The 27,834-nt window shown below is 58.9% G+C and overlaps 10 protein-coding genes across 10 annotated transcripts; 6 read left to right on the plus strand and 4 right to left on the minus strand.

The window, feature by feature from the left end:
• Positions 1–2,132: 2,132 nt before the first annotated feature.
• On the minus strand, positions 2,133–3,444 carry CH63R_09236 (Lipase b; the record flags this gene model as incomplete). Its single annotated transcript, XM_018304210.1, has 2 exons — positions 2,133–2,539; positions 2,658–3,444. The coding sequence occupies 2 exons, from the start codon at positions 3,442–3,444 to the stop codon at positions 2,133–2,135; spliced, it is 1,194 nt and encodes a 397-aa protein (XP_018156233.1).
• Positions 3,445–5,838: 2,394 nt separating this feature from the next.
• On the plus strand, positions 5,839–7,013 carry CH63R_09237 (DnaJ domain-containing protein; the record flags this gene model as incomplete). Its single annotated transcript, XM_018304211.1, has 2 exons — positions 5,839–5,883; positions 5,970–7,013. 2 exons carry the CDS (start codon positions 5,839–5,841, stop codon positions 7,011–7,013), a joined length of 1,089 nt encoding a protein of 362 aa, XP_018156234.1.
• A 433-nt stretch (positions 7,014–7,446) lies between these two features.
• CH63R_09238 (Duf1115 domain protein) lies at positions 7,447–8,430 on the plus strand (the record flags this gene model as incomplete). The annotated part of the gene is made up of 1 exon (XM_018304212.1): positions 7,447–8,430. One exon carries the CDS (start codon positions 7,447–7,449, stop codon positions 8,428–8,430), a length of 984 nt encoding a protein of 327 aa, XP_018156235.1.
• A 271-nt stretch (positions 8,431–8,701) lies between these two features.
• CH63R_09239 (Major facilitator superfamily transporter) lies at positions 8,702–10,739 on the minus strand (the record flags this gene model as incomplete). Its single annotated transcript, XM_018304213.1, has 4 exons — positions 8,702–10,081; positions 10,167–10,179; positions 10,240–10,339; positions 10,424–10,739. 4 exons carry the CDS (start codon positions 10,737–10,739, stop codon positions 8,702–8,704), a joined length of 1,809 nt encoding a protein of 602 aa, XP_018156236.1.
• Positions 10,740–11,800: 1,061 nt separating this feature from the next.
• On the minus strand, positions 11,801–14,084 carry CH63R_09240 (Ubiquitin-like modifier-activating enzyme atg-7; the record flags this gene model as incomplete). Its single annotated transcript, XM_018304214.1, has 4 exons — positions 11,801–12,259; positions 12,312–13,643; positions 13,705–13,813; positions 13,888–14,084. 4 exons carry the CDS (start codon positions 14,082–14,084, stop codon positions 11,801–11,803), a joined length of 2,097 nt encoding a protein of 698 aa, XP_018156237.1.
• A 1,660-nt stretch (positions 14,085–15,744) lies between these two features.
• Positions 15,745–17,915, plus strand: CH63R_09241 (Alpha beta hydrolase fold protein; the record flags this gene model as incomplete). The annotated part of the gene is made up of 3 exons (XM_018304215.1): positions 15,745–17,323; positions 17,400–17,671; positions 17,748–17,915. The coding sequence occupies 3 exons, from the start codon at positions 15,745–15,747 to the stop codon at positions 17,913–17,915; spliced, it is 2,019 nt and encodes a 672-aa protein (XP_018156238.1).
• Positions 17,916–18,065: 150 nt separating this feature from the next.
• On the minus strand, positions 18,066–20,393 carry CH63R_09242 (LysM domain-containing protein; the record flags this gene model as incomplete). Its single annotated transcript, XM_018304216.1, has 4 exons — positions 18,066–18,957; positions 19,059–19,169; positions 19,231–20,154; positions 20,260–20,393. 4 exons carry the CDS (start codon positions 20,391–20,393, stop codon positions 18,066–18,068), a joined length of 2,061 nt encoding a protein of 686 aa, XP_018156239.1.
• A 1,246-nt stretch (positions 20,394–21,639) lies between these two features.
• CH63R_09243 (glycosyl hydrolase family 18) lies at positions 21,640–24,226 on the plus strand (the record flags this gene model as incomplete). Its single annotated transcript, XM_018304217.1, has 5 exons — positions 21,640–21,843; positions 21,953–22,095; positions 22,148–22,512; positions 22,902–23,228; positions 23,307–24,226. The coding sequence occupies 5 exons, from the start codon at positions 21,640–21,642 to the stop codon at positions 24,224–24,226; spliced, it is 1,959 nt and encodes a 652-aa protein (XP_018156240.1).
• A 64-nt stretch (positions 24,227–24,290) lies between these two features.
• On the plus strand, positions 24,291–25,592 carry CH63R_09244 (glycosyl hydrolase family 18; the record flags this gene model as incomplete). Its single annotated transcript, XM_018304218.1, has 1 exon — positions 24,291–25,592. One exon carries the CDS (start codon positions 24,291–24,293, stop codon positions 25,590–25,592), a length of 1,302 nt encoding a protein of 433 aa, XP_018156241.1.
• Positions 25,593–26,126: 534 nt separating this feature from the next.
• On the plus strand, positions 26,127–27,756 carry CH63R_09245 (Cytidine and deoxycytidylate deaminase zinc-binding region; the record flags this gene model as incomplete). Its single annotated transcript, XM_018304219.1, has 3 exons — positions 26,127–26,148; positions 26,240–27,621; positions 27,703–27,756. The coding sequence occupies 3 exons, from the start codon at positions 26,127–26,129 to the stop codon at positions 27,754–27,756; spliced, it is 1,458 nt and encodes a 485-aa protein (XP_018156242.1).
• Positions 27,757–27,834: the final 78 nt, after the last annotated feature.

Raw genomic sequence — 27,834 nt, forward strand, 5'->3', positions numbered from 1 at the left:
GCCGTTGCATTACGAACCACGCCATTGGTTCTGGCCGCCCCTCAAAGGCGTTGTGCTATCACACTAGGTACGCAGATGACACCACATTACAATGCATTGCGTCGTCTCCGCCGAGTCCCCGCCGACAACAGTTCATGGCACCTTGGCATACAAGCTTATTCGACGTCTAAGCTTAGCCACTAAATGGAACACAGCCATTTTAGCATTCTCCTGTCTCATCCTTTGGCTACCGTTAGGGTCCCTGACAGGCTTGGGAATGGGGTATCACGTTTATCTCCCCGTCTTGCTTCACCTGCCGAGAAGAAAGGGGGGTCCAGTCTCATGCAGCAGTACCTCCTCGAAAATGGACTTTTCTTTCTCCGGCATCGGGCTCCACCGTCTAGGCGTCTACGGTTCACAGCCGTTTCACGTTGCTCTCGCCACACCAGCCTGCTCCGCCCTTCGAGAATCGTGCCCCTACGTCTCTGTCTTCCTGCCAAATTCTCCTGTGGGTATTTCTGATGGATGTTCGACATCCAGCGACGGGATGAGTGGTGGGAAGTGTCTGAGAGAGACACGGGACGAAGAGAGATTATCAGATCGCCCCCCCTGCTTGTCGCACATCACTGCACGTTTCTTCTCGCCGGGTTTTCTGCGGTTGTTCCCCCCTCGCTCCCCCAAGATTTGTGACAAGTCGAGTGCCATAGCCCTGTGTCATATAAATAGTGATCAGACGCAAAACAACAATGGTATGGCCGAGCCTTCTTAGACGTGGACTTGCGGGGATCTCGATCGGTGATGTTCAGCTGTTTCGGATGGGCGAAACCGGGGACCATAATCTCAGCGAACTCTGCGATGGAATTGTATATCCGCTCTTGCTCACAGCAGAAGGCCAAGGTCATCAACGAAATCACTAAGAGACTCTGGTGAGGGAGAACCAAGACATTCCACGCCACTACATGGAAGGGAATAGATCATCACTACATCAACGACGAAGGCGGCCCAAATTTCAAGTTCATAGAGTAGGCTGACACAGGACCAACAACGTAGGCAAGCTAAGGAAGAGAGGCACAGGCGACGTGTAGAGCTAGGTAGGTATTAGGTAGCTGGTAATAGTTGAGCAACGCTCGTGGACTTTCTCGGCTTTGTTACAGATCTTTAGGTAGCCAATAGACAGGGAATACACTGGGTTTTATGAAGAGTGTACCACGTCAGAACCGCGTCAGTCAGGCGGCTGTCTTTGCAGGCCACAAGTTGTTTTCTGCGAGGGCTCAAGAGATCCATAGCCCTCGGACTTCAAGTGTAAGGAAAAAAGACTCTTCTTCTTTTTCTTCTTCTTTAGCAGTCATTGAAAAGGACTACAGTCATATAGCAAGAACCCTACCCCAGGCTTCTATCTAATACAAATTTCAAATGACGATGCTAGGGTTTTAACAAACAGGAAAACAATGCTAAACCCCCCTTCCCCAGCAATGCAGACTCACACCAGAACCATGTCCGCCAGTCACAATCACACTCTCTTGTAGCAACTTAGAGCATCTTACCCCCTTACCCCCCGCACAGTCATGTCACGTTACGTGACGGCTAGATCGACCTGCGCTGGCAATAGTCTTCTGCCTCTTCTAGACGCCCTATGCTATCTCAATACAAGTTGCCGTGCCGTTGCCCGCAGGCAGCTTCTACCCCTCCCTCAGGGGGGTCAGTCAGCAAACGTTGCTTCTTAACTTTAAGGAGAGGCAAAGGCAAGGAGGTGGTAGCGGACCGTCTGCAGACTACTCCCCTAACATCGTAGACCAACTCTTGTCAGCAAACAAGGCGCGAAAGGCTTCGCAGTCTCTCTGCAAGTGCTCTGTCTTGCCCTGGCGGGTGTAGGGTGTATTTATATTTTATATAGATTTGATGATCCAGGCCGCGTACGTCCTGTACAAGACGTCCTTGTACTGACCACGGAAGAGCTCGGCGTCAAATCTTTCAGTTGCAAGACAATCATCTTGACTACGTGCTCCAGACGAAAGAACCAAATCATGTTCCCGCTTGCTAACGCCCGCCGTTTTCCGCAACAAAACTCCCTCCCTGAGAAAAGAAAGCCACATCCAGTATGGCAGAAGGCCGCCCTCCCACGTCAAGGACTCCGCGCATCACCCGACAACTTACTACTGCCTGGCATAGTCCTTGATGGCCGGCTCGCGGTTCACCTTGTTGGGGTACACCAGCACGTTCCGCGCCGCGTCCGCCAGCACGGCCTCGGTCGCCTGGATCTCCAGCGCGTCCAGCTTCCCGGCCGCCGGGTCCGCGCACACCTTCTTCCTGTCGACCCTCTCCAGCCGGCCCGGCCCCTCGTTCGCGAGCGCGTCCCGCAGCAGCGCGAACGCCAGCGCGTTGTACAGCATGCCCTCGTGCGTCACCGCGCCGCCCGCCGGCGTGCCGGGGCACGCCTTCTGCACCTCGACGTTGGATGCCACGGCGCCGTCCTTGCCGTCCTTGAGGAAGGCCGAGGCGCCCGAACCGGACTGCGGCTGCACGACCTCGTCCGTCGCGCTGAATATTGACGTCGTCGGCACTGCGGGAACCCGTCTGGTGTCAGCTTCATTGCTCTCTATCTTTCTCACTCTCACACACCCCTCTCACCCCTTTGATTTTTTTTAAAAAAAAACCCCCCCCGACATTGGAAACCTTACCATAGGCGCTGTCGCCCCCGTTCGCGCGGAGGGTGCGCACGAACTGCGCGTTGTACGCCTGCTGGTACACGCTCGGCGTGCACACGATGGCGGCGGCGGCGGCGGTCCCGCAGGCGAGGAACGCCTCCGTGGTGCCGTGGAAGTCCGGGCTCAAGGCCACGAGGTCCGTGACGGCCTCCCGCGTGCTCGGCCAGTACTTGAACGCCCACTGCGCGTTCAGGTTGCCCTGGCTCCAGGCGACGACGGCGGGCTTCTTGCCCGTCGCGCTGCGGACGTAGTTGACGGCGTAGGCGACGTACTCGGCGTTCCCCTGGGCGTCGCCGAGGGACGCGCCGGGGATGTTGACCCACAGCGGGTCGGCGAAGTCGGATTTCGCCAGGAGGGGCCCGAGGTTCGCGCGGTACGTGGAGCCGGCCATGGCGGCGGTGCCGGGCACGAGGATCACGGGCTGCTTCTTGGATGACGCGGAGAAGGTCTTGGGGATGAAGATCTTGCTCCGGAGCTCCTGCTCCGACAGGGAGTACGGCGCGTCCTTGTCGGAGCGCTTGGGGTAGATCCGGTCCTTTGGGTCCGGGTTGACGTTGTTGATGGAGTTGAGGTCTTCTCCGAGAAACGCGTTCAGGGCCTGGCTGTCGGCTTCCAGGGGATGTGATTCCACCGCCGCCGTTTGGTTGCCCCCGGCGGCGATGCTTGGAGCTGCCGCGTTTTGCTGCTCAGAGACTGGCCGGGCGGCGACGTTCGCCCACCCTAGGGCCAGCGAGAGCGTGGTGGCGTACGTAGTCTTCATGATAGATTGCTGATCAAGATGGAATAGTTATGGGCTTTTTGTCCCATGTGGGATGGCAGCCCAGGAGCAACGGTAGCAGCGACTGCAAGAGCATTAATACTTTTTCTTAGTTGTCGCTTTCCATCGCCACCGACGGTGAAACGGGACCTTGGGAACCCCCCGCATCGTGTGGTGAGTTTGCTAAACTTACGTCCTTGTCTCCCTTGGTTCGTCTTCCTGACTAGAAGAAGCCGATGTCACGTCGTAACAAGATGGGCTAGCTATGCCTCACGGTCCGGTGTGTGCGGCACAGGGAAGAACCGGCGGACGACGACGACGACTACGACACGATCTGCTCTACGTCAGCGAGAAACTGACGTTCTATGTTCGTAAGTTATCGAATGAGAGGAGGCCGCCGCGTCCCAGACGTCTATGTCGTCCGAAGCCATCAGGGGTCCTGCCTCGTCGTACGCCGCGCCGCATCTCGAAGACTCTCGAAAGACTAAAACCGAGAATGTCCAATCGGAGTCGGCGGGAGGTACGATCGGCTCGGTACTCTTTGGGCGGTTGACGAAAGGCGGCATCTTCTCCAGACGATGTCTGTTTGGCTAGCAAAAGTATTGTCAGTGCGCGATATGTCCCCCCCCCCCCTCCAGACCGTTTCCATCCATGCCCACGAGCCCTGCAGCCCCCCAGTCCAGCCAAGCGGTTGCTGTCCCGAATTGTTCGTACGGCGTCGCATTCAGTGGCCAATGTAGCCAAGGTAGTTCTCGGGACATTGTCCAGAACAGGTCATGGTGGGTGGCCAGTTCACCGATCATCTGAAGAATTGAGATCGATTAGCAGGCTCCCGCTGTAACGCGAGCTTCCAGTTGTCCGTCTAGTATTGTAGAAACGTTGCGCTGAAGCACTGCCCTCTTCCCCCCTTCCCCTCCGCCCCGGGCCATCCGAGAATACGTTTCTTCCGGCGAGATAGACTCAAGCATGACAGTTTCCAGACAGAGAGGCTCGTTGAGGAGGGTGCCCACTGCGCTCCCGAGAACCTGAGGTTCATGAGCCTACTGGCTTTTAAGCTTCAGATTTAGCCTTGACATGTTGTTTCGGCATCACGTACATCGCAGTTGGATTGTTCTTGTTGGGAAGGGCAATACGACAAGCATATGCCTGCAGTCGTTTGCGAGTCCTCGGCTGGCCAGGGAACGCACACGGTCTAGTTGTCACCCGCCCACTCTCCATTCAGAGACGACGAAGCCACACGATGGCGAAAGCCAGGTCGATGCCGACCAAACCTGCATCTCGTCATCGTTCCCGAACGCTCGGCCGCTGCGGTGTCGTCCCAAGTTCACGGTCTCCGATGCCTCGATTCTTTCTGGAGGGAACGATGGCGCAGAAATGTCCGGATGTCCGAAACTCTCGTACTGTCGTACCTGTTCAGTGACGCTGCTCTATGGCGTCAGGAAGCAGTAGGAGTCACCCCTGATCATCTCTGACGGCATGAAGAAAGAACATCGCGCTTGAAGCGGGTCGACATAATGTTACCGCCAGACGGAACTCTGCCCGGACACAATCCCGAAAATCTACGCTGACAGACATTGTAGAAGTCAGTGTGGTTGTCAGATGCTGGGTGGCTGTCAGCGGCCGGGTTGATGGGTGAACACAGTGGCGCTTAAACATGAGACGAAGGAGTGTTACCGCAATGGGCGGCTGTGGGCATGAATAACACAGAGAGCCGTCATTCTTCAGTCACATAGAGGAGGAAGACAATGTTCAATGGGCGACGCCATTCCTTTCCACGTCTGCAAATAGTTGTGTCGTTTTAGTAAACACTTCAACACCGTAGGAGTAGCTGGTATCGATGGCTGTAAGAGCAGTCCTCGCCTGACGTTGGTTGAGCATTGCCGCAGCAGAGCATCGGTCTCGTTGGTTAGTGAATTCGGGTGGAGGTTTTTTTTTTCTCTCTCGGATTTTATCAAGGGGACCAACTTCGTATCGTTTCAAGAAATTAATCCTTAAGAAAGAAAGAAAGTGTTGATATAGTGTTAGTGACATGATGGAAGGGTTGTGGATTCAGTAGCAACAAGACCGATGACATAAGCAGAGCCCCCCACTTGCGGCGACCACCCCCCCCCCCCAATCCGGACAGGGATGCGGACAGGGATTGACCAACAGCGTCAGGAATGAGGTCAGCGCCGCTGCCAGCGCTTGGCAACTCGCAGTTATTAGCGAAAACGCCAGCGAGTCTCAAAAGCTTCAACCCCCGAATTGACCCTCGACTTCACTTCGAATCCGCCGTCCGTCGTCCGATCTTCTCGATCCTCTCCCCCCCCCCTCTCCGCAGAAGCACTGCAGCGTTGCAGCACCGCTTCCTTTTACCTCCTCGCGTACATCTTCAGAAGTGATGCGCAGCGTCCCATCATGTCCAACGTCCTCTCCCTCATAGGCTGGGCCTTCTTGCCCAACGTAAGCGCGCCCTTCCATGATCACCACCACCACCACCACCACTGCCACAGCTCATGAGAACGCGATACTGACTTCGAACCCCTCAGCTCATCACCGGCTGGGTGCAGTCCATCTACTACGGCCTCGTCATCCGCGCCGGCGACCCCAAGCCGCAGCCCGGCTCCGCCAAGTACGCAACCCACCGCCGCCGCATCCACATCCTCGTCGTCTCCTTCTACCTCGCCTACACCCTCATCGAGGCCGACCGCACCCTCCGCCTGCAAGGCACCTTCTACACCGACCTCGACGTCGCCGCCAACGCCCCCGTGCGCATCATCAAGTCCCGCTTCCGCCGCCTCGCCGCCGTCCACCACCCGGACAAGGCCGGCCTCGCCGGCGCCGATACGAGCGTCGCCACCGCCCGTTTCATGCACCTCAAGACCGCCTCCGAGACCCTCGCCGACTCGGCCCGCCGCTTCGCCTACGAGCGCTTCGGGCCCGAGGTCGCCACCTGGCAGAACTGCAAGACCGTCCACGACTACGTCTCGCGCGGCGTCCTCCAGGGCACCATCCCCTACTACGGCATCGCCGTCGTCGGCACCTACACCCTCGGCCTGCTGGGCTACATCAACTGGGGCCGCTACTGGCGCTGGCTCATCATCGTCACCTTCTTCTTCGCCGAGCTCATCGTCGTCACCCGCCCCGAGATGCCGCCCCTGCTCGCCGCCGCCAACGCCGCCCTCGCCGCCGCCCTGCGCCGCACCCCCTACCTGCAGTTCCAGCTCATCTCGCTCGCCCGCCAGGCCGCCTTCACCATCTACATCGCCTTCGGCCAGATCGGCCCCCTGCTCGACCAGAACGCCCAGGCCGCCCAGAGGGCCGCCGAGAGCTCCGCCGCCGCCGTCGACGAGGGCCTGCAGCGCCTCGAGGCCCTCACCCGCGGCCTAGACGGCGAGATGGGCCGGCTGCTGGACATGGAGATGACCCCCTTCAAGGGCGACAGGGAGGCCATCGGCAGCGTGCGCTCCAAGATCAAGGACTGGCTCGTGCAGAACACCATCCGCGCCGACCCCATGGTGAGGGACGCCATCGGCAAGTCCATCCAGAAGCGGAGGGTCGACGCGCCGGCAGGTGCCCGAGGCAACAGATAGGCGGTGACGAAGACTGGGACGTCGTGAGACGAGGTTAGAGGATTTCCGTGTGTAAACTAGACATTGTAACACATACAAGTTCATTGGGACTTAACTTGCCTTTTGGTGGTGACGAGACTTCAGACATGGAATGTCAACATGGCATGTCAACATCGTGAAGGCGGAGAGTGTGGCGTTTGTGGCTGAAAGTGTGTGGCTCTCGACTCGGGCCCCGAAAATCTCTCAACGAAGTGTGGCCGCCGATCGAGGACATCAACAACGGCGACGTGAGTGACAAGACGAAGAAAAAGACCCGAAGCAAATTTTACAACATAAACCCAAAAGAATAAGGAGAAACAAACATCGTTCAAAACTCTCGACTCGTCCCATCTCTCATCCAGCTTCCCCCCGCCCCAGAGAAATATAGTCTTACACACCAAGAATCCCTCACACAATGGCGACCTCACCATCATGGCACCTCCTCCCGCCCGACCTCGTTGAGCATCAAATCGGCCAGATCGACCTCTTGATGGCGATGTACCCGGCCGAGGAGGAGGCCACAATCGAAAAAGAGTCGGAAAATATCCTCGCTCTCCTCAAATCTCACCTCGAGGGCCCATCATCATCACCATCACCACCACCACCACTCACCTCCACCAGACCCCCGCAGGTCTCGGTGCTGCTCACACTCACCATCGCCGAGCAAGAGGAACAGGGCGGAAAGGACCCGCCGCCGCCCAAGACGCTGCAGCTCGACATCGCCGTGCCCTTCTCCCACCCGCCCGGCCCCGCGCCGGATGAGGCCCCGCGTGTCGCCGTGCGCGTCCGCCAGCCGGCCTGGCTAAGCCGCGCCGCGACGGCGCAGCTCAACGCGCGCGTCCCCGAGGACGAGGACCTCTTCAGCACCATCGAGGTCGTCCGGGACGCCGCCGCAGAGCACCTCGAGCGCGCCAAGCTCGCGGAGGCCGAGGCCCTCGTCGCTGGCAACGACAACCGCCTCGACGCAGACGACGACGGGGACGGCGAAGCGGGCGAGCCGCCCCACCTCGTCCGGGTGTGGTTCTACTTCCCCTCCATCTCGACCCGCTCCAAGCGCGACGACTTCATCATCCACGCGCCGGCGTACGGCCTCACGGGCTTCCTCTACGCCGGGAAGCCGGGCCTGCTCTGCCTCGAGGGCTCCTCGCGCCGCGTCGACGCCTACATGCGCTTCATCAAGACGGAGAGCTGGGGCGACATCCCCGCGCACCACAAAAAGGTCAGCGAGCGGCACCGCGAGACGGGCGTCGCGTCCCGCGTCTTCGCCGACATGAGCGAGATCACCGACTCGGTCGGCGAGCGGCGGGGCCAGAGGGCGAACCGGGGGGACATGAAGGCCGTCGAGGGCTGGCTGGTCGAGCGCGGCCTGGGGGATGCCTTCGCCAAGGTGCTGATGTAGGTTTTGGAGCGAGGAGGGTCAGGCTTTTTTTTTTTTGAACATTCACCAGAGATTATGGAGGGGGGGAGGGAAGGAGAACTGGAATGAAAAGGAGCGTGGCAGAAAAAAGAAAGGAAAAAGGAGCAAGACTCTATTTCTCTACATCGTGGGACGCCCCGCCCCTCCCTCCCAATACATAACGCATCTCTATGCCTCAACACAACACCAATAATCTCCCGCCACACCCAAAAAGAACCAACCAACCAACCAAAAAAAAAAAAAAAACTCCCGCCTACAACCTCTGCCGCCCCCTCGTCTCGATGGGGATCAGGCACATGCCCACAAACGCCGCGAGGATCAGCGCCCCCGACAGGTAGATGGGCGCCGTGGTCCCGTCGCCCGGCACGTTGGCCGCCAGCACGGGCGCCAGGAGCCCCATGGCGCGGTTCAGGAAGCTCGCGACGCCCGTCCCGGCCCCGCGGACGGGCGCCGGGAAGATCTCGGGCGTGAAGGCGTAGAGCACGCCGTACATGATGTTCTGCGAGAAGGCCTCGACGCACGAGAAGAAGAGCTGCGACGCGGGGGTCGTGCCGAACCGCACGAACAGGAACAGGAACACGGCCGAGACCAGCGACGAGCTCGCGAGCGTGCCGCGCCGGCCGAGCCAGGGCGACGGGTGCCCGACGAGGTAGGCCGCCAGGAGGCTGCCCGGCACGCCGACGGCCGAGGTGATGGCGTAGGTGCGGTAGGTGTCCGGGGTGATGGGCGTCGCGCCGGCGTCCGAGTCCGGCGGGGGCGCCGCGCCGCCGTGGGAGAGGTACTGCGGCAGGAAGGCGTTGAAGAGCGGGTAGCCCATGCCGATGGTGGCCCAGACGAACCAGACGATGACGGTCGCGAGGCCGAGCGTGCGCGTCTTGAAGAGCGGCCGGAGGCGGTCGCCGGAGAAGGCCGCCATCCTCTTGCGGAGGACGTTCGTGGTCTTTGGACGACGACGACGCTCCGGCTCCTCGTTGTCGTCGTCGCGGTCGTCCGCCGCGCCGTCGACAACGGCGTCGAGGACCTCTTCGGTGAGCCAGGTCCGGGCGCCGTTGCGGGCGGCGATGCCGTGGACGACGGCGACGGCCTCGGCCTGGCGGCCCCGCGAGAGCAGGAACTTGGGCGACTCGAACAGGCGGAAGACGAAGAAGCGCACGACGAACATGAAGAAGGTCACGAGCCCGATGGCCAGCACGAAGCGGCGCCATCCCGTGTTGCCGTCGTCGGCCGGGCGGCCGCCGCCGGCGATGAAGTACCAGGCCGCCAGCGACGAGCACAGCTGGCCGACGGGCCACCACACGGACAGCAGCGTCAGCAGGCTGCTCGAGGCGTCCGGCAGGAACTCGAGGAACAGGGCGCCGTCGACGGGCAGGTTGCCGCCGACGCCGAAGCCGAGGGCCGCGAACAGCACGTTGACCCAGCCCCAGGTCGGCGCGGCGGCCAGCAGCACGCCGAAGACGCCCGTGATGAGCAACGTCAGGTTGAAGGCGGCGCGGCGGCCGAGCACGTCGGACCCGATGCCCCAGACGAAGGAGCCGAAGCAGAGGCCCAGGAAGATGGACGACGTCGTGTACCGCACGCGCTGCTCCGAGATGCCGAACTCGGCCGAGAGGGAGGGGAGCGTGAGGGCGACGCCCTGGGACGGTTGTCAGTGTTTTTTGTCGCTAAGGGGTTGTCTTATATATATTTTGATATCATGTATAAACACAGCGTCAACTTACGTGCATCCAGAGACTGGCCAGCGTCGGTTAGTGACTCGGCTCTCGTCAATGAGGAGAAAGGGGACGGACGTACTTATCCGCGAACCAGCCGAAGCCGCACAGGACGAAGAGCTGCCAGTTGTACCGCCCCATGCCGATATCCTGAATCGCCTTGTTGACGAGCTTCGACTTGACTGCCCCAACCTCATCAGCATCCGTCTCACAAAACAAATCCCACACACAACCCCCCCGTTCTCAACTCGGGGATGAAAACTCACGCTCGTACTCAGTCCACCGCCCCCTCCCGCCCCTCCTCACCTCCTTCCTTAGCCCCTCGATCGTGTACTCGGCGGCGCTCATCTCCAACATGCCCGCACTTTCGCCCTGGTCCTTGCCGTCATCGTCCTCGTCCTCGTTCTCAGCCACGTGCCCGTCGCCGTCGTCCTGGCTCGGGCGCTCCTCAAACTCGCATTTCCCCGTCCGGGCCGAGTGGCTGTGCAGGTGCGCCTCCTCGAGCGGCACCACGACGCCGACATAGTCGTCGACGGACTCGGGCCGGTCCGAGATCAGGCGCCGGAAGACGGAGCGCAGCATGGCGTGCGGGCGATCGAGTTGAGGGTGGGTAAGAGGTCCGGGGTCGTGACGGATGAGAGCTGGCGGGGGCGACGTGTGCGTATGATGCCGATGAGGCGTGAGCCCGAAGTGTGTATATTGTAGTCCGTCGATGAACCTGCCGTCTTTCGTTCGCCTGGCCTCACCTCTCTTCGTCTGGTCTCACTTTCAACGCGGTTCTTCAGATGACCAACACTGAGCTGTTCCAAAGCTTGTCCCCCTTCTACATCTTCCAGCGGGGACACGGGTGAGAAAGAATGAGATTAACGGTAGGCAGCGTAGGCACTCATGAGATGTAACGAAATGATGCAACAACATAAAAGTACAAGGTGTGAGCGGATGAGATTGAGTATGGACGGAACACAGTGTTTCCTCCTCATGGATCCTAGAAGGATGCTGGCGTGTCGTACCGGAATGCGACACCTGACTAAGAGGAATGCACGCTGCGTCTCTAGCGCACTTAGGTAATCCCTTGCGGCGCCTCGGTGTGCTGAAGCTCTGTGCACAATACCTTAGGTGGCAGACTGAGAGAGATGTAGCGCTGCTAACAGCCGCTCACCGATGGCTGCGTCAGATCTGTTAGGGGGGACGTGAAACCGATGCTCCGTCATAGGGGCAGCTACACTCCCGGCACAGTACAGAATTAGTGTGGGGAACCCTGTCATCTGCAGTTCGGCCCGTGCCCTGGAATGTCATCAACGTCAAGACCCATGGTTCCCTGATCGCCCGGTATGCACATTCCATCGAAATCGCTGCCACGCGGGATGAGAGGAAGCCATGATGCAGGATAGAGAAAGATTCACAAGTGACTGCCATCATGGCTAAACCCTGATGCAGAAAAGAAAAAGAAAGATTGCGTGTCTCTTTCGCCAGCCTCGTAACCAAATGCCGACCTCGTAGGGTGCTGTAAACTCATAACCTGATAGATACCGGCAATAATACCTGCACCGCAACGCCTCAAAGGTCATTTACCAAAATTTCCAACGCCTCGTCTATTCCGCCGTGAGTAACTCACCCGTTCCAAAAACATAGGGAAAAGACCTTCAAATCAGCTCTCCATCTCCTTCGTCTGCGCCATCTTCCTCGTCCTCCCAGTCCATCGACGACGCCCGCCTCTCGGCCTCGCGCTGCACATCCGCAAGCCCGGACAGCTCGGCGACGTAGTCCTTCTCCAAAAGAGCCTTCTTGACGAACTTCCAACCATCGGCCCGATACGCCTCCAGGATCGGAGGGCCGCAAGCGCTGCAGCACGGATACGACTCTCCCCGGATCACCTTGTTGTTAAAGTTGTGCAGGTAGCCGCGGACCGTATGGGGGACCAGTCCCAGAGCATGGTCGTGCGGGTCCTTCTCGTCGTTCGACGTCTGGGGTGCCGGCGCATGTTGCTTGAGAGGGTGCTGGAGGAGACTTGCAAAGAGCTCGACGAGCAGTGCCGAAGCGATCGCCGCCACGCCCGGTCGAGTGACGGTGCATTGCTGGTCCAAAGTCTGGTCCTTTTGCGACTACACAAATCAAGTCAGTCGAAGCTCGCTATCACGTGTCAGCAGTACTCACGTCGGCCGGGGCCACGACATCGTTGCAGAAGTAGCAGCCCAGCGTCTTGCGCTCCGCGTCCTCCGGCTGGGTATCGGCAGGCTCGGCACCATGCCGCATCACCACGAACGAGTCGAATCCGAGGGCGGCGTTGAGAACGATCTTGCCGGCGGCCTTGCCCACGACGCTGGGGAGCCATCTCGACTCGCGACTGTCCATCAGAAGGAAAATGGCGTCGTGGTCGTCAATCAGCTGTTTCAACTTGTCGTAGTCCGCCTTGCTTCTGGCCTCGTCCGTGAAAGGATGGCCGAGCATGGGTACGGACAAGACGTGGCCCTCGCTCTCGACACCGGGGTAGATCCTCTTCAGCGCCTGGGCCGCCCGCGTCGCCTTGTGCTTGCCGCCTTCCAAGCAGTCTTCGAACTCGAACAGAGGCTGCCGTACGGGATTCGAGTATGACACGCGCCCGTAGTCCACAAAGGTGATCTTTCGAACGCCCCATCCCATGAGATTCCTGGACACGTAGCTGCCGAGCGTACCGGCTCCCAGCAGTAGACACTTGGTAGACTTGATCGTGTCGAGGTCCAGGTTCGGCGAAATGCGCCATTTCATGAGTTTCAGGTTCAGGTCCACGGATTGGTCGGCCAGCCGCGCGGGGTCCATGTACTCGCCGAGGTTCGCGATCCTGGCCCGCAGCTTGCCCTCGCCATCCCGTTCCCAACCGGTGACCTTGGGCATCTCCGTGACGGCGAGAGGCTCTACCGGGTCCATCTCCAACGGCAGGATGATGCTCCTAGCAGCGTGCCTGCTCGATCTGATGTCCCGATAGCACAGGATCTGCACCTTTGTCAGGCGGAATCGCTGCCGGATGAGCCACAGGAGGTTGCGCAGCGGCCACGAGGGGTTCTCGGGGTACGTCGACGGGTCGACAAAGGCGACGTATCGGTCCTCCTCGGCAACATCGTCAAAGAAGCCGTTCTCAAAGTCGCCGAGGTTGGCCACCTCCCATACGTAGCCGAACGTGTCGTTGAGGTCGTGGAGATCGCTGTTTGCGTCCTTGTCCAGGTCGCTCACGTCCACGCCCCGGGCCTTCTTGGCGAGGAAGAAGCCGTTCTGCCTCTTGTCGCGGTTCGCCTGCCAGGTGCCCACCCGGTCGACCAGCGCCGTGCTCTCCTTAGGATCGAGGCGGCCGATGGGAGCGGTGCGCTTCCACTGGGGGTCGGAATGCAGTGCGGGAAAGGCGAACCAGTATGTGAACTTGTACTTCTTCAGGTCGGCGTACGAGAGGATCGTGAAGGACGAGAGGAGGGAGGGAATGGAGTAGATGGTGCCGTCGTTGATGGCGTCCCAGACCTGGAGAGCAGACGTCAGCCACGCGCGCGTGTTTCCTGCCGAAGTTGCGGACCAAGCTTACGTGTCTTGCAGCGAGCTTCAGCATGGCCTGCTTGTCGGTGTTCTTGAAGTCCTCGATGGTGTTGACGTTCTTGATCCAGCCCTCGGCGCGGACATGCTCGTCGTTGGGCCTGCACTCTTGGTCAGTTTCCGACGCGGGCCAAGATGACGCTGTAGACCTCCGAGCTCTCGACGAGCACCTTACTGGTCACTGGTGAGGGCGTTGCCCAGGATGGACATCTTGCAGCTCTGGGCCGGGTCGACGGGCAGGGTGGTGTACTGGCCCAGCACGCGGCGGGCCGAGTCGTCGAGCTTGTCATGTTCGAGCTTGGAGGAAAAGAGGGCGGCGTAAAAGGGAAGCTCGATCTCGGAGGAGAAGGGCGCATATTGGATGGCTGCCATGGCGGGCGAGCTCTGGCAGGAGGCGGGCGCGCACTCTTTTGGCGCCCAGTTGGTTAAGTGATCAGATCAGGGCACTGTTGCGCGGTGCGATGCGATGCGATGCGATGCGCCGGAAGTGGGTTCAGATTCTCGTGGTGCGCGATGTGGTGGTTTGACACTTGGGCAAACTTCCAGGTTTGCTGGAATGCTTCGAAGGAATGAGTATGTAGGAGCAAAGATCCGGATCAAGCGCTGCTCTGGGGGTAAGGCCGAAATGACTCAAAAAAAAAAGAAAAAAAGGGTTCAAGGCCCTCGCGATGTGACGGAACAGGCAGGTCGCACTTCCAGATGGGCTCCGGACAAAGCGGAGGGGGTCCGGGCAATGGAAGTGCCTGGCAACTCGAGGAAGAATGCTTGGAAATGTTTGGCTGGCGTCGGAGTTGGGAAAAGAGTCACCTGCGCAGACAGTGAAACCAGATGTTGCTTAGTTGGACCAACGAGTCACGAGAACGAGGCTGGTGAGAGCTTCTTGGGAAGTGAGAGATGTTTGGTTTGTCTGACAGATGAGGGAAGGCAGCTGTTCCCCCCTCCACTTCACCCCCCTCGGGGCTGACGGCTACAGGCGACAGCTGCCCAGCTGGGCAGCTGGGCTTCCCAAGGTGGGGTGAGAGCTTGGTGCCCAGTGCACGGGGTTATTGTGTCATGCCCTGCCAGACCTGCCAGGTCCCGCCGGCTAAACACCGGATACTAACAGTCGAATAAGCACGCGGGGTTCGCCCGATCGGATCCGAAGCGGGAAAACTCTCCCTGGTCTCCCTCGCTAGGTAGGCAAGTAGGTACGGTATCTGCACCTACCTACCTATATAGTCACCCACGACTAATAAGATTCGTCTCTCCGCATTGAGTGTGGGGACTCCTCCTCGTCGCAGTGGTCACGGCCCCCCTCAGTCATGGCCAGCTGCAATGACGTCCCCTACCTATCCTGGAACCTGCTTGTCCTGCACCGCGACCTGCCACGGTAGTGAGTATCAATCTCCTACTTCCTTCCTTTATTTCTCTCTCGGAAGGGCTGAAGCTCTAGCATGACTGTGTACGTCTAGACTTTGGGAGCCCTGGCCGCACGGCGTTGATACACAGCGGATGAGCTGCCAGTTTGCCTGCCTCGCTTTCTGCGACGACTGCGACTATTGCTCGAATCTACGCTGCGCTCTTGGTTTCCGAAGTTGACGCCTTGTAAACGCCAAAGATGCCTTGAGTACCAGAACGCCAGCTATTGGATAGAAGGCATAGTACATAAGTTTCGAGCAGTTCCAAGCTCTCTCGAGTGGTTCCATCATTTGCCTCGATTCGGACTTGTCGTCCTGCGGTTGCTGCGCGGTTGTGGCTTGTTTGCTGTCCTCTCAACCATGCTGAGAATGTCGAGTTGCCAAGAATAGATGTAAGCGCTGTGGGGCATACTGAGCCATTGCTATTTAACCGTAAGCAGCTGCAGCGCTAAATTATATGATAATTAAAGCCTGTATCCATCGTTAAAGCCCGCATCGTTCGTTACATGGCCGAGAAAACAACCTTGACTGCGCACTCTTGCCCGCGTCTCAATCTCCCCACAAACAACACTTCCACGTCTCACTTGTTGATCCGGTTCGCCATCCTTTTCACTTGCAACAGGACTACTGACTGAATGCCTGTCGTCATGGCGGTCTCGGACGCCGGCCGCGATGAGATTGCGCAGAGCTTGGCGGCATATTATTCTGTCCTCGCCAGAGCTTGCTATTTCTCTCCTGAAGACATCCAGTCGCCGCCGGCCGAAGGCTGGAGCGATCTAGAGCTGGACGTTGACGCGCTTCGAGCCCTGCGCCGCTCCGACAAAGTAATCGACCTTTTGCGCCACATCCCGTACATCAAGGCCTGCAAAAGTGGCGAAAACCCCGTGCAATGGCCGATACTTGTCCGCTCAAGGGCCATTCGATACTTGCGCGACGATGGCGACTTCTCGGACTGGTCTGCCCGTGGCGGTGACGGCCTCGCCGAGTTGGCAAACGCTCCGTTCGACCAAACCCCGGCAGGGCCCATGGATCTGCCCCCTGATGTCGTGGCTCTCAGTCGCGGATACGGTTCTAGTGACTTCGGCTCGCCGTGGTGTATCATCGACTGTGAGACTGGTATCTTGACGCCGTACACCTCCGGCACGGGGCCAACGGACAAGCCGTGGCAGACTTCACGGTGCAGCGCTAGGGTGTTTTTCGACGAAATGACCTCTTTTCTGAAGAGCAAGACCATCATCGCTCTTCCTCCAGTCGGGGATCTCGAGCCCGAGATTATGGGTTCCGAGAGCGATCAGAAAGTTGACGTCAGACAGAAGTTTCAATGGATCTATCAGGCGCGCGGATGGGCAACATTCGAGGAGGACCCTTCGTCTTGGCGCCGCGAGGAATGCATCGAGGTGCTTCAACGGTTTCGTATCGAACTATGGGAAGCAGAGAAAAAGAGGCTGGCGCACGAGGCCGACTTTGACGACCCGGAGGACGAGGATTTCGAGGATCCCGACTCTGATGCCGGGAGCGAAGCGAGCCAGTCCGAGACCGCAACTGAAGATGTAGATACAGCTCTGGAAGATGAAGACATCTCGGTGGATGTTTCAAAGGAGGAACTTGCCGAGGTCTGGGCAGATCTCGACGAGACCGAGTACATGATGATTGACGAAGAGTTGAAGGGGGAAGGCATCATCCAGCATGCTTTTCACCCATCGAAACCGCCGCAACGTCTGGCCAGAGCCCCGTCATCCGAGGATGATGGACCCGGGGCTTCCCAAGCGCTTGATCAAACGCGCTGCAACGACAGCATCGAGATGATGGCCGGCGCCGTCAAGAGTCACTACCTCACCCTATCTCGCGCGGCCTACTTCACCCCGTCCATGGTAGAGACCGCGCCTGACGGCGGTTGGAGCGACGACGTCTTCCCTGCGGAGGAGTTGGGGATGCTTGGGTACTCGGACAAGGCAGTCAGTTTACTCCGGCATCTTCCGTATCTAGGCCTCGACGAGCACTTCTGGGAGGTGCTCCCCGGCAGCCAGCCGATTCGGTATCTGCGTGACGCTGAACTATTTGAGCATGTACCCAGGGACAAGCTGAGACGAGACTCTCTGCGAAAGCTCGGACTTTCGCCGTATGGTGAGGCCATGCCAGCGGATGTGGTGGCGCTCTCGTCTCCAAACCAGGACAGCTGGCGAGGAACTTGGTGGATGATTGATGCTGGCAGAGGTCAGTTGCTGTGTCCTCCTCAATACAAAAGGGTTCATGAGGATTGACTCGCTCACACTTACTTGGCTTAAACTAGGGGTCATCTTCTGCGAAAGCGGGCCGAAAACCCAGGTGGAAGCTCCTGCAAATTCTTACGAGCCTGAGTCCATCGTGACGTATTTTGAGAAGTTGGTCTCAAAGCTCAGGGGACTCGAGATGGTTCCCATCCCAGGCCTGGGCCCAGATGAGGATCAAGATCCCGTCATTTGGGCCGAACCCGACTGGGAACGCGGGGCAGATGCTTTGGCAGAGATGTCGGAAGCAGACAGGCGGATCGTCCTACCAGCCAAGTCTGGTATAGGGCTTGAGGTCAGTTGCGTACCTCTTCTCTTTAAAACCAATTTGATACGAGTGAACGCTGACGAGTAGGCGTGAATTGTTTTAGGGCTCTCGCAAGGTCTACCGTGACTATGGATGGCCCGATGAAAATGGCTTTCGGCGGGATGAATGCCGAGAGGCGCTGGTCCGGCTGCGACAGACGACCATCTATGGCGAAGGGTTTGCAGACGATTCGGTAGACGAGGATACCGATGTGGCGATGGACGCTGCTTGAAGGCAGAGGGAGAGTGAGTGATATTCAACGTTGTACATGCCACCTTGCGAAGGGAGGGAACAAGTTTTTGAGCGCTATTATTGACTTTTCCGTTCTTCTTCAATACACTACGGATTGGATTCAATAGTACATGCTCCTGAAACTACTCGTCTATGCTACGCTCACACAGTAGAAATAACCCGGCCAGATCATGGTGCCGCAATTCTCCCCGTTGGTGCCAAGCGAGGGGTTGAGCTGGTAGAACCGGCTCAGCTCGATGCCGTTATCGGTCGCCAACTGCCAACAAGACGCGCCTTGCGCGGGCGCCTCGGCAAACTTGCTGCAGTTTGCCGGGATGCCTGCGTGAGTGGCAGTCGGTTTTGCGGGACCGGCGGACGTCGTCGTCGTCGTCGTCGTAGAAGGCGACGAAGTGGTGGCGCTGCCCGAAGAGACGCCAATGCAGTAGTAGTAGTCCGGCCATATCATGGTGCCGCAGTTCTCGCCTCCGGATCCTAGGACGGTGTTCCACTGGTAGAACAGGGCCGTGTCGATGCCGGCGTCGTTGGCCAGTTTCCAACAGTAATCGCCGGTCACGGCCTGCACCCACTTGTTGCAGTTGCCCACGATGCCTTGCTGAGTCGGAGACGGCTTTGGAGCAGCGCTCGTAGAAGACGCCGTTGGGGAGGTTGCGGGCGACGTCGTCGTCCTTGTCACCGTCGTGGTCGGCGAGCCCAGGCTCTCGGTGCCGACGCAGTAGTAGTAGTTGAGCCAGAGCATGGTGTCGCAGTTCTCCCCGTTGGTGCCCAAGACCGGGTTCAGCTCGAATAGTCTCTTTTGGGTAATGCCGCCATCGTTTGATACTTTCCAGCACGAAGCGCCCTTGTCCGCAAACACGTAGCGCTTGCAGACCGAGGAGATGCCTTCTTGGACCGGCTCCGGTGGCGTATCGGGGTTGTCAATGATGGGAAGCGTGGGTGTGGTACCAGGACCGCCGCGCACAGGACCATCGCTGTCGTCTGGGATCTCGCTGGTAGGCGGGCCCGTCCAGGAGCCACCTGGGCGACTGGAGGAGGAGGAGGAGGAAGCGGTCAGCTTCGAGTATACTCGGCTTCTGGGCAGTACTCTCTATCTGGGGGGTGGGTTGCTTACTCTATGCAGACGTACTGATCTTTGACCAGATGATCACAAGCACCGAGAATATGCGGGTTCCAGGTGGCTATCTGAACCGCGTTGACGATGTGGGTTGCGTTGGATGCGGATTCCGCAATCGATGCGCTGAATGGTTATGTTAGCTTATGATCCTTGGGTTTTGACCATTACGCAAACGTCATAATACCAGGTAGAGCTCTCGCTGACTCGGAGCAACTGACAAGACGGGGAGACGCAAGACCAGCCGTCCAAAACAGCGCACCCGGGGGTGTTTGTCGTATACATCAAATCGCCCGTCGCGACGCCATAGATTTCGGCAACCTCGTTGCAGAACTCAAGCTCCGTCTCCGCAATGGTGGACTCTTCCATGACGAGGACGTCAACCCATTGCCAGCCCACAGCTTCGCAGCCCTCTTCCGTGTCCGGCACCGGGGCCTTGGTCGGGACGGGCTCCGAGGTGGTTGTTGTCGGCGCCGGGGCGTCCGTCTCGGTAGACGTGACCTCTGTCCTGATGGGAGTGACGTCCGCGTCCGTCGTATGGGGGTAGTTGGGCAGCACCCTGGTGGCCAGCTCGCCGACGGTGGTCTGGCAGACCTCCTGGATGTCTTGGAACTCCCCGACCAGGTAGTCCGAGTAGTCGACGTCAGGGAGGAACGCGGACGTGACGCGGGCGTACAAGAGCTTGAGGAAGCACTCGGAGCACAGCAGGTCGTTGTCGTAGAGGGACGATATACGGCGGTTCTCGGCGCTCACGTTCCCCGGGTTCGTGCAAAACGGATCGGCCGGGTTCGCGGCGCAGTCTGGTGTGACCATGTCGGACCCCGTCCACTCCTGCTGCTCGATGAAGCACCATTCGTTGGATGCCGAGCGAGTGCAGGCGAGTTCGAGACCCTCGAGGAAACGACCGGAAAGAGTGTCCGCCTCGACAAGACGATCGCCTTGGATCATCAGGTCGTAGGCACAGCTGCTTTCGACATTGGCGTGCCAATCGCGTGCCGAGGTGAGGCAGCCGGTTCCGCACAGCGTCGTGACATCTTGCTCTTGCCACCAGAGCCCGTCAACGTTGATGGTTCGCTGGAAGAGGTCTTGATCGCAGGCAACGGTAGAATTTCTTTCGATATCAGTCAGTCAAGGTCCTTCATGGTCTACTCAAACGTCCGTCCGTCCGTCCGTCCGTCCGTTCTTCTCTCTTTCGGCCGCCTGGGTACACACTTACAATGCCACAACACAAGCAGGTGCAATCTGTAGGATCTCTGCCAATGCTTCCGTTTCAACCAAGGGCCAGAGGTTGAAGCCAAAAGCTAGGGGCAAGAATGCCAGAGCCGTCAAAGACTTGATGTGAGGCGACATTTTCTCGACTCGACTGCAGCGCGCTGAGCAAGTCGCCGAAGGGTTGGTTGGTGAATCAGACCTGGCAGAGCAACGGTCGATGTACAACAACCCGGGCAGGGCGACCTTCTCTCATCAAGCTTTGAACGCCCCCGAAAGGCTGGAGCCTTACGGGAAAGCAACAGTTTGTCTCGACGAGGGTTGCCAAACCGAAATGAGGGCATGCAACCGACACCGATTCCCGCCTTTCTAGGCCTAGACGGCGTGATAGTGGTTGCAGATATCACGCGACCCTAAACGTCCAACATGCCCCATGTAACAGTTCGTTCTTTCATTTATTTTTGGGAATCGTCACTCTGCAATGTTACTCTGTAAAGTTCTGAGCTTGGTTTCTTCTTGTCTTGGACCGGAACAAGTCTCTTTCGGGGGCAGTCGGTAGTTGACAGACTGCGAGAGCTGATGAGATATTACCGCCAAGCCGGCGTCAGCAGCCTAATTGGCCTTGGAGAGGTCGTTGCCGCATGGGTTTTCTCATTTGCCCCTGCATGAGTCAACTTTATCTCTTTCCGCGATTGCAGCAGCAGTCTAGCCGCCCAGCCTAGTGAGGCGGCAAAATACTTCTGCACGGGACGACTGCGCCGTACACACACTTTGTCGCGCCACACGGGAATACACATTGAGGCACAGCGGCTCCGAAATTGCTGAGAACTTGCGAGGATTAGGAAGGAGGTATAGAATTCTCATATCTAAGGTAGCTTGGCTACGCGGATAAGGCCGTCCACGAATAGACGAGATGGCTTGTAAGATATGCCTCTAAATGAGGACTTTGCGAGAGAGGGTCACCATTCCGCCTAGTCCATCCGTCCTGTTGACCCTTCACATCAGGCATCCACGTTGCATTGCATTGAATGAACCACTCGACCTGGTCAAAAAGGTCACGGGAGAATCGGGCGAAATCTTACGCCAAGACGGTCGAGGTGGTGGTGGTCTAAAAGACCAAGCGAGGATGATGCGAATTGTAATTTGACATTATCCGCTAGGCGCAGGTCGGTGGTGTTCGGACGGGATTTCGGGAAGCCCACGAAGCTTTCTCTTGTTTGGAAATTGATATGAACGCGTTGAAAGACGCCGGCCTTTCCAGACTTTTTCAAAAGTTCGCATCAGATCTGACCATCCATCTGCCTCGTCTGCTTTCGAGTGGCACGCCGCAAACTATTTGCATACTTGTCCCAGCAACCTCTGGCTCGCTCTCCCTTCTTGTTTGAAAATGCATTTCCACTCAAGGCTGTCCGCTCTTTTGGGGCTCTTCCATCTCATTTCTCCGCTGTTGGCTGCGGAGAACTCTTCATACTTTAATCTGAATTCTGCTTTCGGTCTACTTGGCTCTGATCTGCCTGCCCAGCTCCTCGACCTTCCTGTCGGTACCTGCAATGCCGAGACTCCTTGTGTCAATGGCGCTTGTTGCAGTGGTGTAAGTACCGTCCGGATCCCAACCCAATCCAACGGGGCGCGCGTTTTCTGTTGCTGTGGGGAAGACATATCTGACTTTGGATTCTCTCTGACATGTATGTGTCTTGTAGATTACCGGCCTTTGCGGTTATTCTCCTGCAGAATGTGGTGCTGGCAACTGCACCTCCAACTGCAATGCCAAAGCCGAATGCGGCCAATATGGTGTCCCCGGAAGGCAGACCTGTCCGTTGGGTGTCTGTTGCTCGCAGTTTGGGTATGATGTATGTCCTCTGGGTGCGTAGGCGTGGCTAACTCTCTTTGCCAAGCTTCTGCGGCTCGGTCGATGACTTTTGCAACGTCGACAAGGGGTGCCAGAGTGATTTCGGAGGCTGCGGCCCAGTAAAGCGGCCTTCGTGCAGCAAGACTGGAAACAGCGTCCAAGGTCGGTCAATCGGCTACTATGAGTCCTGGGCCAACACTCGTCCCTGCGGCAAGGTGTCCCCCGAGGACTTGAACCTGGACGGACTGACACATGTCAACTTTGCTTTCGTCTTCTTCGACCCGGTCAAGTTCAGTATCGTCCCCATGGATAAGAACGCTGGATCACTCCTGAGTCGGTTTACAGCGCTCAAGGAGAGGAAGCCCGGCCTTCAAACCTGGGTCAGTGTCGGCGGGTGGTCGTTCAACGACCGTGAGTGTTTGATTGTTCGTTCCATTGGCCATGACTTGAAGATGTGCTTATCCGTTCTTTACCAGCCGGCCCCTATCAACAAGCCTTTAGTACAATGTCGAGCACCGCCGAGAATCGCGGCATCTTCATCGCCGAGCTGATGTATTTTATGGAGGCAAATGACTCCCCCTTCTGAGTGTCTCTTTCTCTCCAATACTGACAAAGGCGCCAGACATATGGATTCGACGGCATGGATCTAGATTGGGAGTACCCCACCGCTGGTAGGCAGATTTCCTTATTTACATACCTTTTTCCCAGACATCTTCCTGTCACCCGGTCACTCATCCATGTTGATAAAAAAAAAACCTTTGGTTGCTTCCGTACTTCGGTTTCGCTGATATTTGTCGCAGACGATCGTGGCGGAAAAGCCGAGGACAAAGCCAACTTTGTTCTTCTTTCCAAGGAAATCAAGGAAGCCTTCGGCAAGCGATACGGCTACTCCATCACGCTTCCAGCATCTTACTGGTATCTTCAACATTTCGATCTGAAGAATCTCCAGCCACACGTCGACTGGTTCAACTTGATGTCCTATGACCTGCACGGAACATGGGACGCTGCTTCAAAGTTCGTCGGCCCATACGTCGCCACGCACACCAACATGACAGAAATTGATCTCGGTCTTGATCTCTTATGGCGCGCTGGGGTCAAGCCTAAGAATGTTGTCTTGGGCCAAGGATGTGCGTTTCCCCTGCTTGTGCTCATGTTTATTTAATGGCATGGCTCTCTGATTATAGGCTAATTTTTGTGCACTGTAGTCTACGGTCGTTCTTTTACCCTTGAAGATTCCAAGTGCAACAAGCCCAATGGAGTCTGTCGATTCAGTGGTGGCGCAAAAGAGGGCCCTTGTTCCAAAGCCTCGGGTATCCTGAATCTCCAGGAGATCATGGATATCATCAAGGACAAGAAGCTCGAGCCCGTCCACGACGAGAAGTCAGGCACCAAGTGGATTCACTGGGACAATGACCAATGGGTTTCGTACGATGACGGCGAGACATTGGGTCAGAAGGCCGAGTTCGCCAACTCGCGATGTCTGGGTGGCCTCATGGTCTGGGCCCTGGACCAAGTCGCCCAGGATGCCGCCAGTCTCCTGAACCCTGACGACATGGATGAAGAGGCTCTGCTCGAGGCTGAGGTCATCTACCAGGACGAAGCGGCCAAGGGCGTCTGTTACACTACCAAATGCGGCGAAAAGTGCCGAAACGGTGACCACGAGGCCACCCAGACCAACGGTCAACCCGGGACGTTGTCAACCATGGACCGCTGTCCCAAAGACGAGTTCCGGAGCGTCTGCTGCAGCAAGGGCTCCGTCATGGGCACCTGCCGGTGGAGAGGATACCGTGGGCTGGCCATGTCTTGCATGGGCGGCTGTGCGGAGGGGGAGGTGTCCATCACAGAAAACAGCAACAGCCGGACGGACAAGGAGGATCAGAGCTGCACGGGCGGCACGCAGACCTACTGCTGCAACGGGTTCAAGCCTCCAATCTCCAAGGAGCAAATCACCGAGACCATCAAGGACGAGGCGACCGACGCGGCGATTGCGGCAGCGGAAGCGTTGGCGCTGGAGGTTGCGGCGAAGGCTTTCTGCCGCATCGCCATCATGGCAGCGACTGCGCCACTGCGGTTCATCCCTTTTGTCGGCAAGTCAAGCTCAAAAGTAAACATTCTCTTTTGTTGAATCCCGTCCGCTAACTTGGCGCGCGCGCCCAGGAATCATCATCTCAATCGCTCTCCAAGCAGCCATGCCGGCCTTGGTTGCCGTCTGCTCCAAAGGTGTCGCCAAGGCGGGCAAGTCCGTTTTCAAGTTCCAGGGCAAAGACTACGACGTCAAACTCGACAAGCCGTTGGAGACCAAGGTCGATCGAGGACCGTCCAAGCCCACGAGCAAAGCACCCGATAAGCCCGCAAGCTGTAAGGGCAAGCGACTCGAGGCTCGCGTCAACCTCCGCAACAAGGACATCACACGCGTCATCACCCAGGGGCCTGCGAGGCAGGAAATTGTGCGGAGGACCTGCTACGGAGACACCCACGGCCAGGCCTGCTACCATTACAAGTCCGTCATCGATCGCGACAACAAGCTCAGCAGGCTCACGTGCCCGGGCCAAAAGATCGGGGAGGCGTTGCGTCCGGTCGTCGGCTCCTACAACAAGCAGCACAACACGGACTGGAGCAGCGGCTGGCTACAGCAGGACAATCTCGTTTGCCAACGCGACGAGTACCCCCCCGCCGACATCTGGCGCAGCCGCGACGACAAGGCGGTGTGGATCCGACTGCTGCCCCAAGCCAGCAACGGAGGCGCGGGACAGCTGTTCGGCGGGTGCCCGGAGAAGCAGGCCGAGGAGCTCATCCACGAGGGCTTCCACACCACGGAGAACGTCGGGTGCCGCGTCGTTACCATCACCACGCGCCGCGTCCGGGCCGTGGAGAAGGTCATTGAGCTCGACTTTGAGCGCATGGGCGGCATGCCGGCCGACTACGGCATCGAGGAGAACCCGTGCTGGCCCAAGACACTCAACAACAACGACCCCGGCTTCGCGCTGCTCAACAACGACGACTGGTACAAGGGCGCGGGCCGCGCGCAGCAGCGCGGGTACCGGCAGTATTACTCCAAAGCGCCGACGGACATGTTCACCCTGGACGCGAACGGGGCGGCCAAGGTGAACATCCACAAGCGCGGGTGGACGCCACCCCGGAAGCGCAAGGCGGACGAGGTCAAGAGGCGGCGGGAGGTGGACCCGCTGGACATTGTCGTCAGCGAGGGCAACGCCACGCGCCAGCCGACGGAGGAGGAGCTGCTGGAGGACTTTGGGCTGGTCCGGTGCAGGGACGGGTCCTGCGAGAAGGAGATGCACGACCTCGGGTACGCGTCTCTGCCGGTGTCGGGCATGAAGCCGACGTCGCCGCCGGAGACGGAGGCGTCGACGACGATGGCGGTGGCGGTGGCGGTGGCGGTGGCCCTGCCGACGTCCCTGTCCGGGGTGCTGGCGACGGCGGCCGACATTGCGAAGGCGGCTGCTGCGGTCATCACCGCGGCCCCGGAGTAGGATGCGGAGTGAGTGGGTGTGCGACGGTAAGGCCACCCACCACCACGTTCAAGGTATCGGGGACCAGCCAGTGTGTGCTGCGGCGCAGTACGTACAGTATGCATCGGGGGCGGTGCTTGGAGCCTGGAAGTGGGGCGCTGGCCAGTGGCAAGTATACCCGAGGCATGCTTAGGGTTGATCACCCAGCCTCACCCGCCCTCACCCTCAGCGGCCACAGCTCTGGCCCCGCACCGGCAGGTAGGTAGCTAAGGTACCTAGCTAGCCAGTTCACTTTTCCCCTTTACGCGTGAGGGGTCCCGTCCCGCGTCAATTAAAGGAGCTTCCCATCGCGACTTTTCCATTGGACATTCACCCACTTGGTTGCCGGGTTGACTGGCAAAGCTTGCTCGAAGGGACGCAGCGCAGCCAGCAGCACTCTGGGGTCCGGTCGCAATTCTATATGCATGCACACTCACCAAGAGAAACCGCTTGAGCATCAACTCTAAATTTCTCAGTAGAAAAATCAAGTTTAGTTAGAGTCTCAGTTCAGTCACGATGCTCATCGGAATCTGTGGCGGTGAGCTGCCCCCCCCCCCCCCCCCCCCCCTCCCCCTTCTAAAAGCTCGCTCACTCATCTTGGTGCATATTCGTTTCTAACACCCAAACAGGCATCTGCTCCGGCAAAAAGACCGTGGCTCAGTACTTGGTCGAGCACCACGGCTTCAAGCTGCTCCGTCTGGAGGACCCTTCGTCGCCTCCGCCACGGAACGAGTCTCCCACATATACCGCATACAGCGAGACTCCCGCGTACAACGAGCCACCGGTGTCGCAGCCGCAGTCGACGCCCAGGAGCCCGGCCCCGGAACCCGCGCCGTCCACCGCGGGTCACGACGATTGGGACTCCCAGCCCCAGCCTCCCAAGAAGAAGGGCAAGAAGAAGAAGACGGCGGGTCTCCAATGCTTCGTCTGCAAACAGGAGGGCCACACCAAGACCGAATGCCCCCTCCGCGCCCAGGACACGACCGCCGTCGCTGTCAACGGCAACGGCAACGGCAACAGCAATGGCAACGTCACCAGGGTTGACGAAAGCCCTGCGAGGGACTATACCCCGCCCATGATCGTCGGCGCCTACGCCATGGTCACGAGGCCTTCTCGACCCCCCCAGCCGCCACATGCCAACAACAGCTTCCACGCACCGGCCCCCGGCGGCCAGGCCCCTGCCTCGAGCCGGCAGCAGCAGCAGCAGCTCACCTTCTCCTCCGCCGACGCCCTCGTCGACTTCGTCACGACCCGGTGGCAGTCCCGCTTCGTCACGACCGACGTGCACAACGAGGCCGTCCTCGACACCCTCTCGCGCCGGCCCTTCTTCATGCTCATCTCGGTCGACGGGCCCCTGACGGTCCGCCACGCGCGCTTCCGCGCCCTGCACAACCCCCACTGCACCCTCGAGTCCTTCGCCCGCGCCTCGGACAACCACCTCTACGACCCGGACCACGGCATGCAGCCCCTCATCTCCCGCGCCACCGTCCGCCTGCTCAACACCTCGTCCTCCCTCGCCCACCTGTACGCCACCCTCGGCAAGCTCCAGCTCGCCGACCCCGTCCGCCTGCGGCCCAGCTGGGACGCCTACTTCATGTCCCTCGCCGAGCTCGCCTCCCTGCGCTCCAACTGCATGAAGCGCCGCGTCGGCGCCGTCCTCGTCGGCCGCGAGAAGCGCGTCATCTCCACCGGCTACAACGGCACGCCGCGCGGCCTGCGCAACTGCTCCGACGGCGGCTGCGCCCGCTGCAACTCGGGCAACTCGTCCGGCGTCGGCCTCGCCACCTGCCTGTGCATCCACGCCGAGGAGAACGCCCTGCTCGAGGCCGGCCGCGAGCGCATCCGCGAGGGCGCCATCATCTACTGCGACACCTGCCCGTGCCTGACCTGCAGCATCAAGATCTGCCAGGTCGGCATCGAGGAGGTCGTCTATGCCCACGGCTACAGCATGGACTCCGAGACCGCCGCCGTCTTCGCGCAGGCGGGGGTGAAGCTGAGGCAATACATTCCCGTAAGTGTCGTTTCCCTTTCTCTCCGTCCTGAAAAAAAAAGGACTTCTTGGAACCCGGAGCAGCTGCTCACAGAAAAACAGGCCCCCAACGGATTGATCCACCTAGAGAATCTGGAAAACCTGGAGCTCTACTGAGGTGGTCTTATATACAGGCGTATGAACTGAGAACCTTGATGGCCCGCGATCGGGGTGGGGTGGGCGAGCATTATGCCC

Source organism: Colletotrichum higginsianum, chromosome 6, assembly GCF_001672515.1.
Source record: "Colletotrichum higginsianum IMI 349063 chromosome 6, whole genome shotgun sequence".
NCBI lineage: Eukaryota > Fungi > Ascomycota > Sordariomycetes > Glomerellales > Glomerellaceae > Colletotrichum > Colletotrichum higginsianum.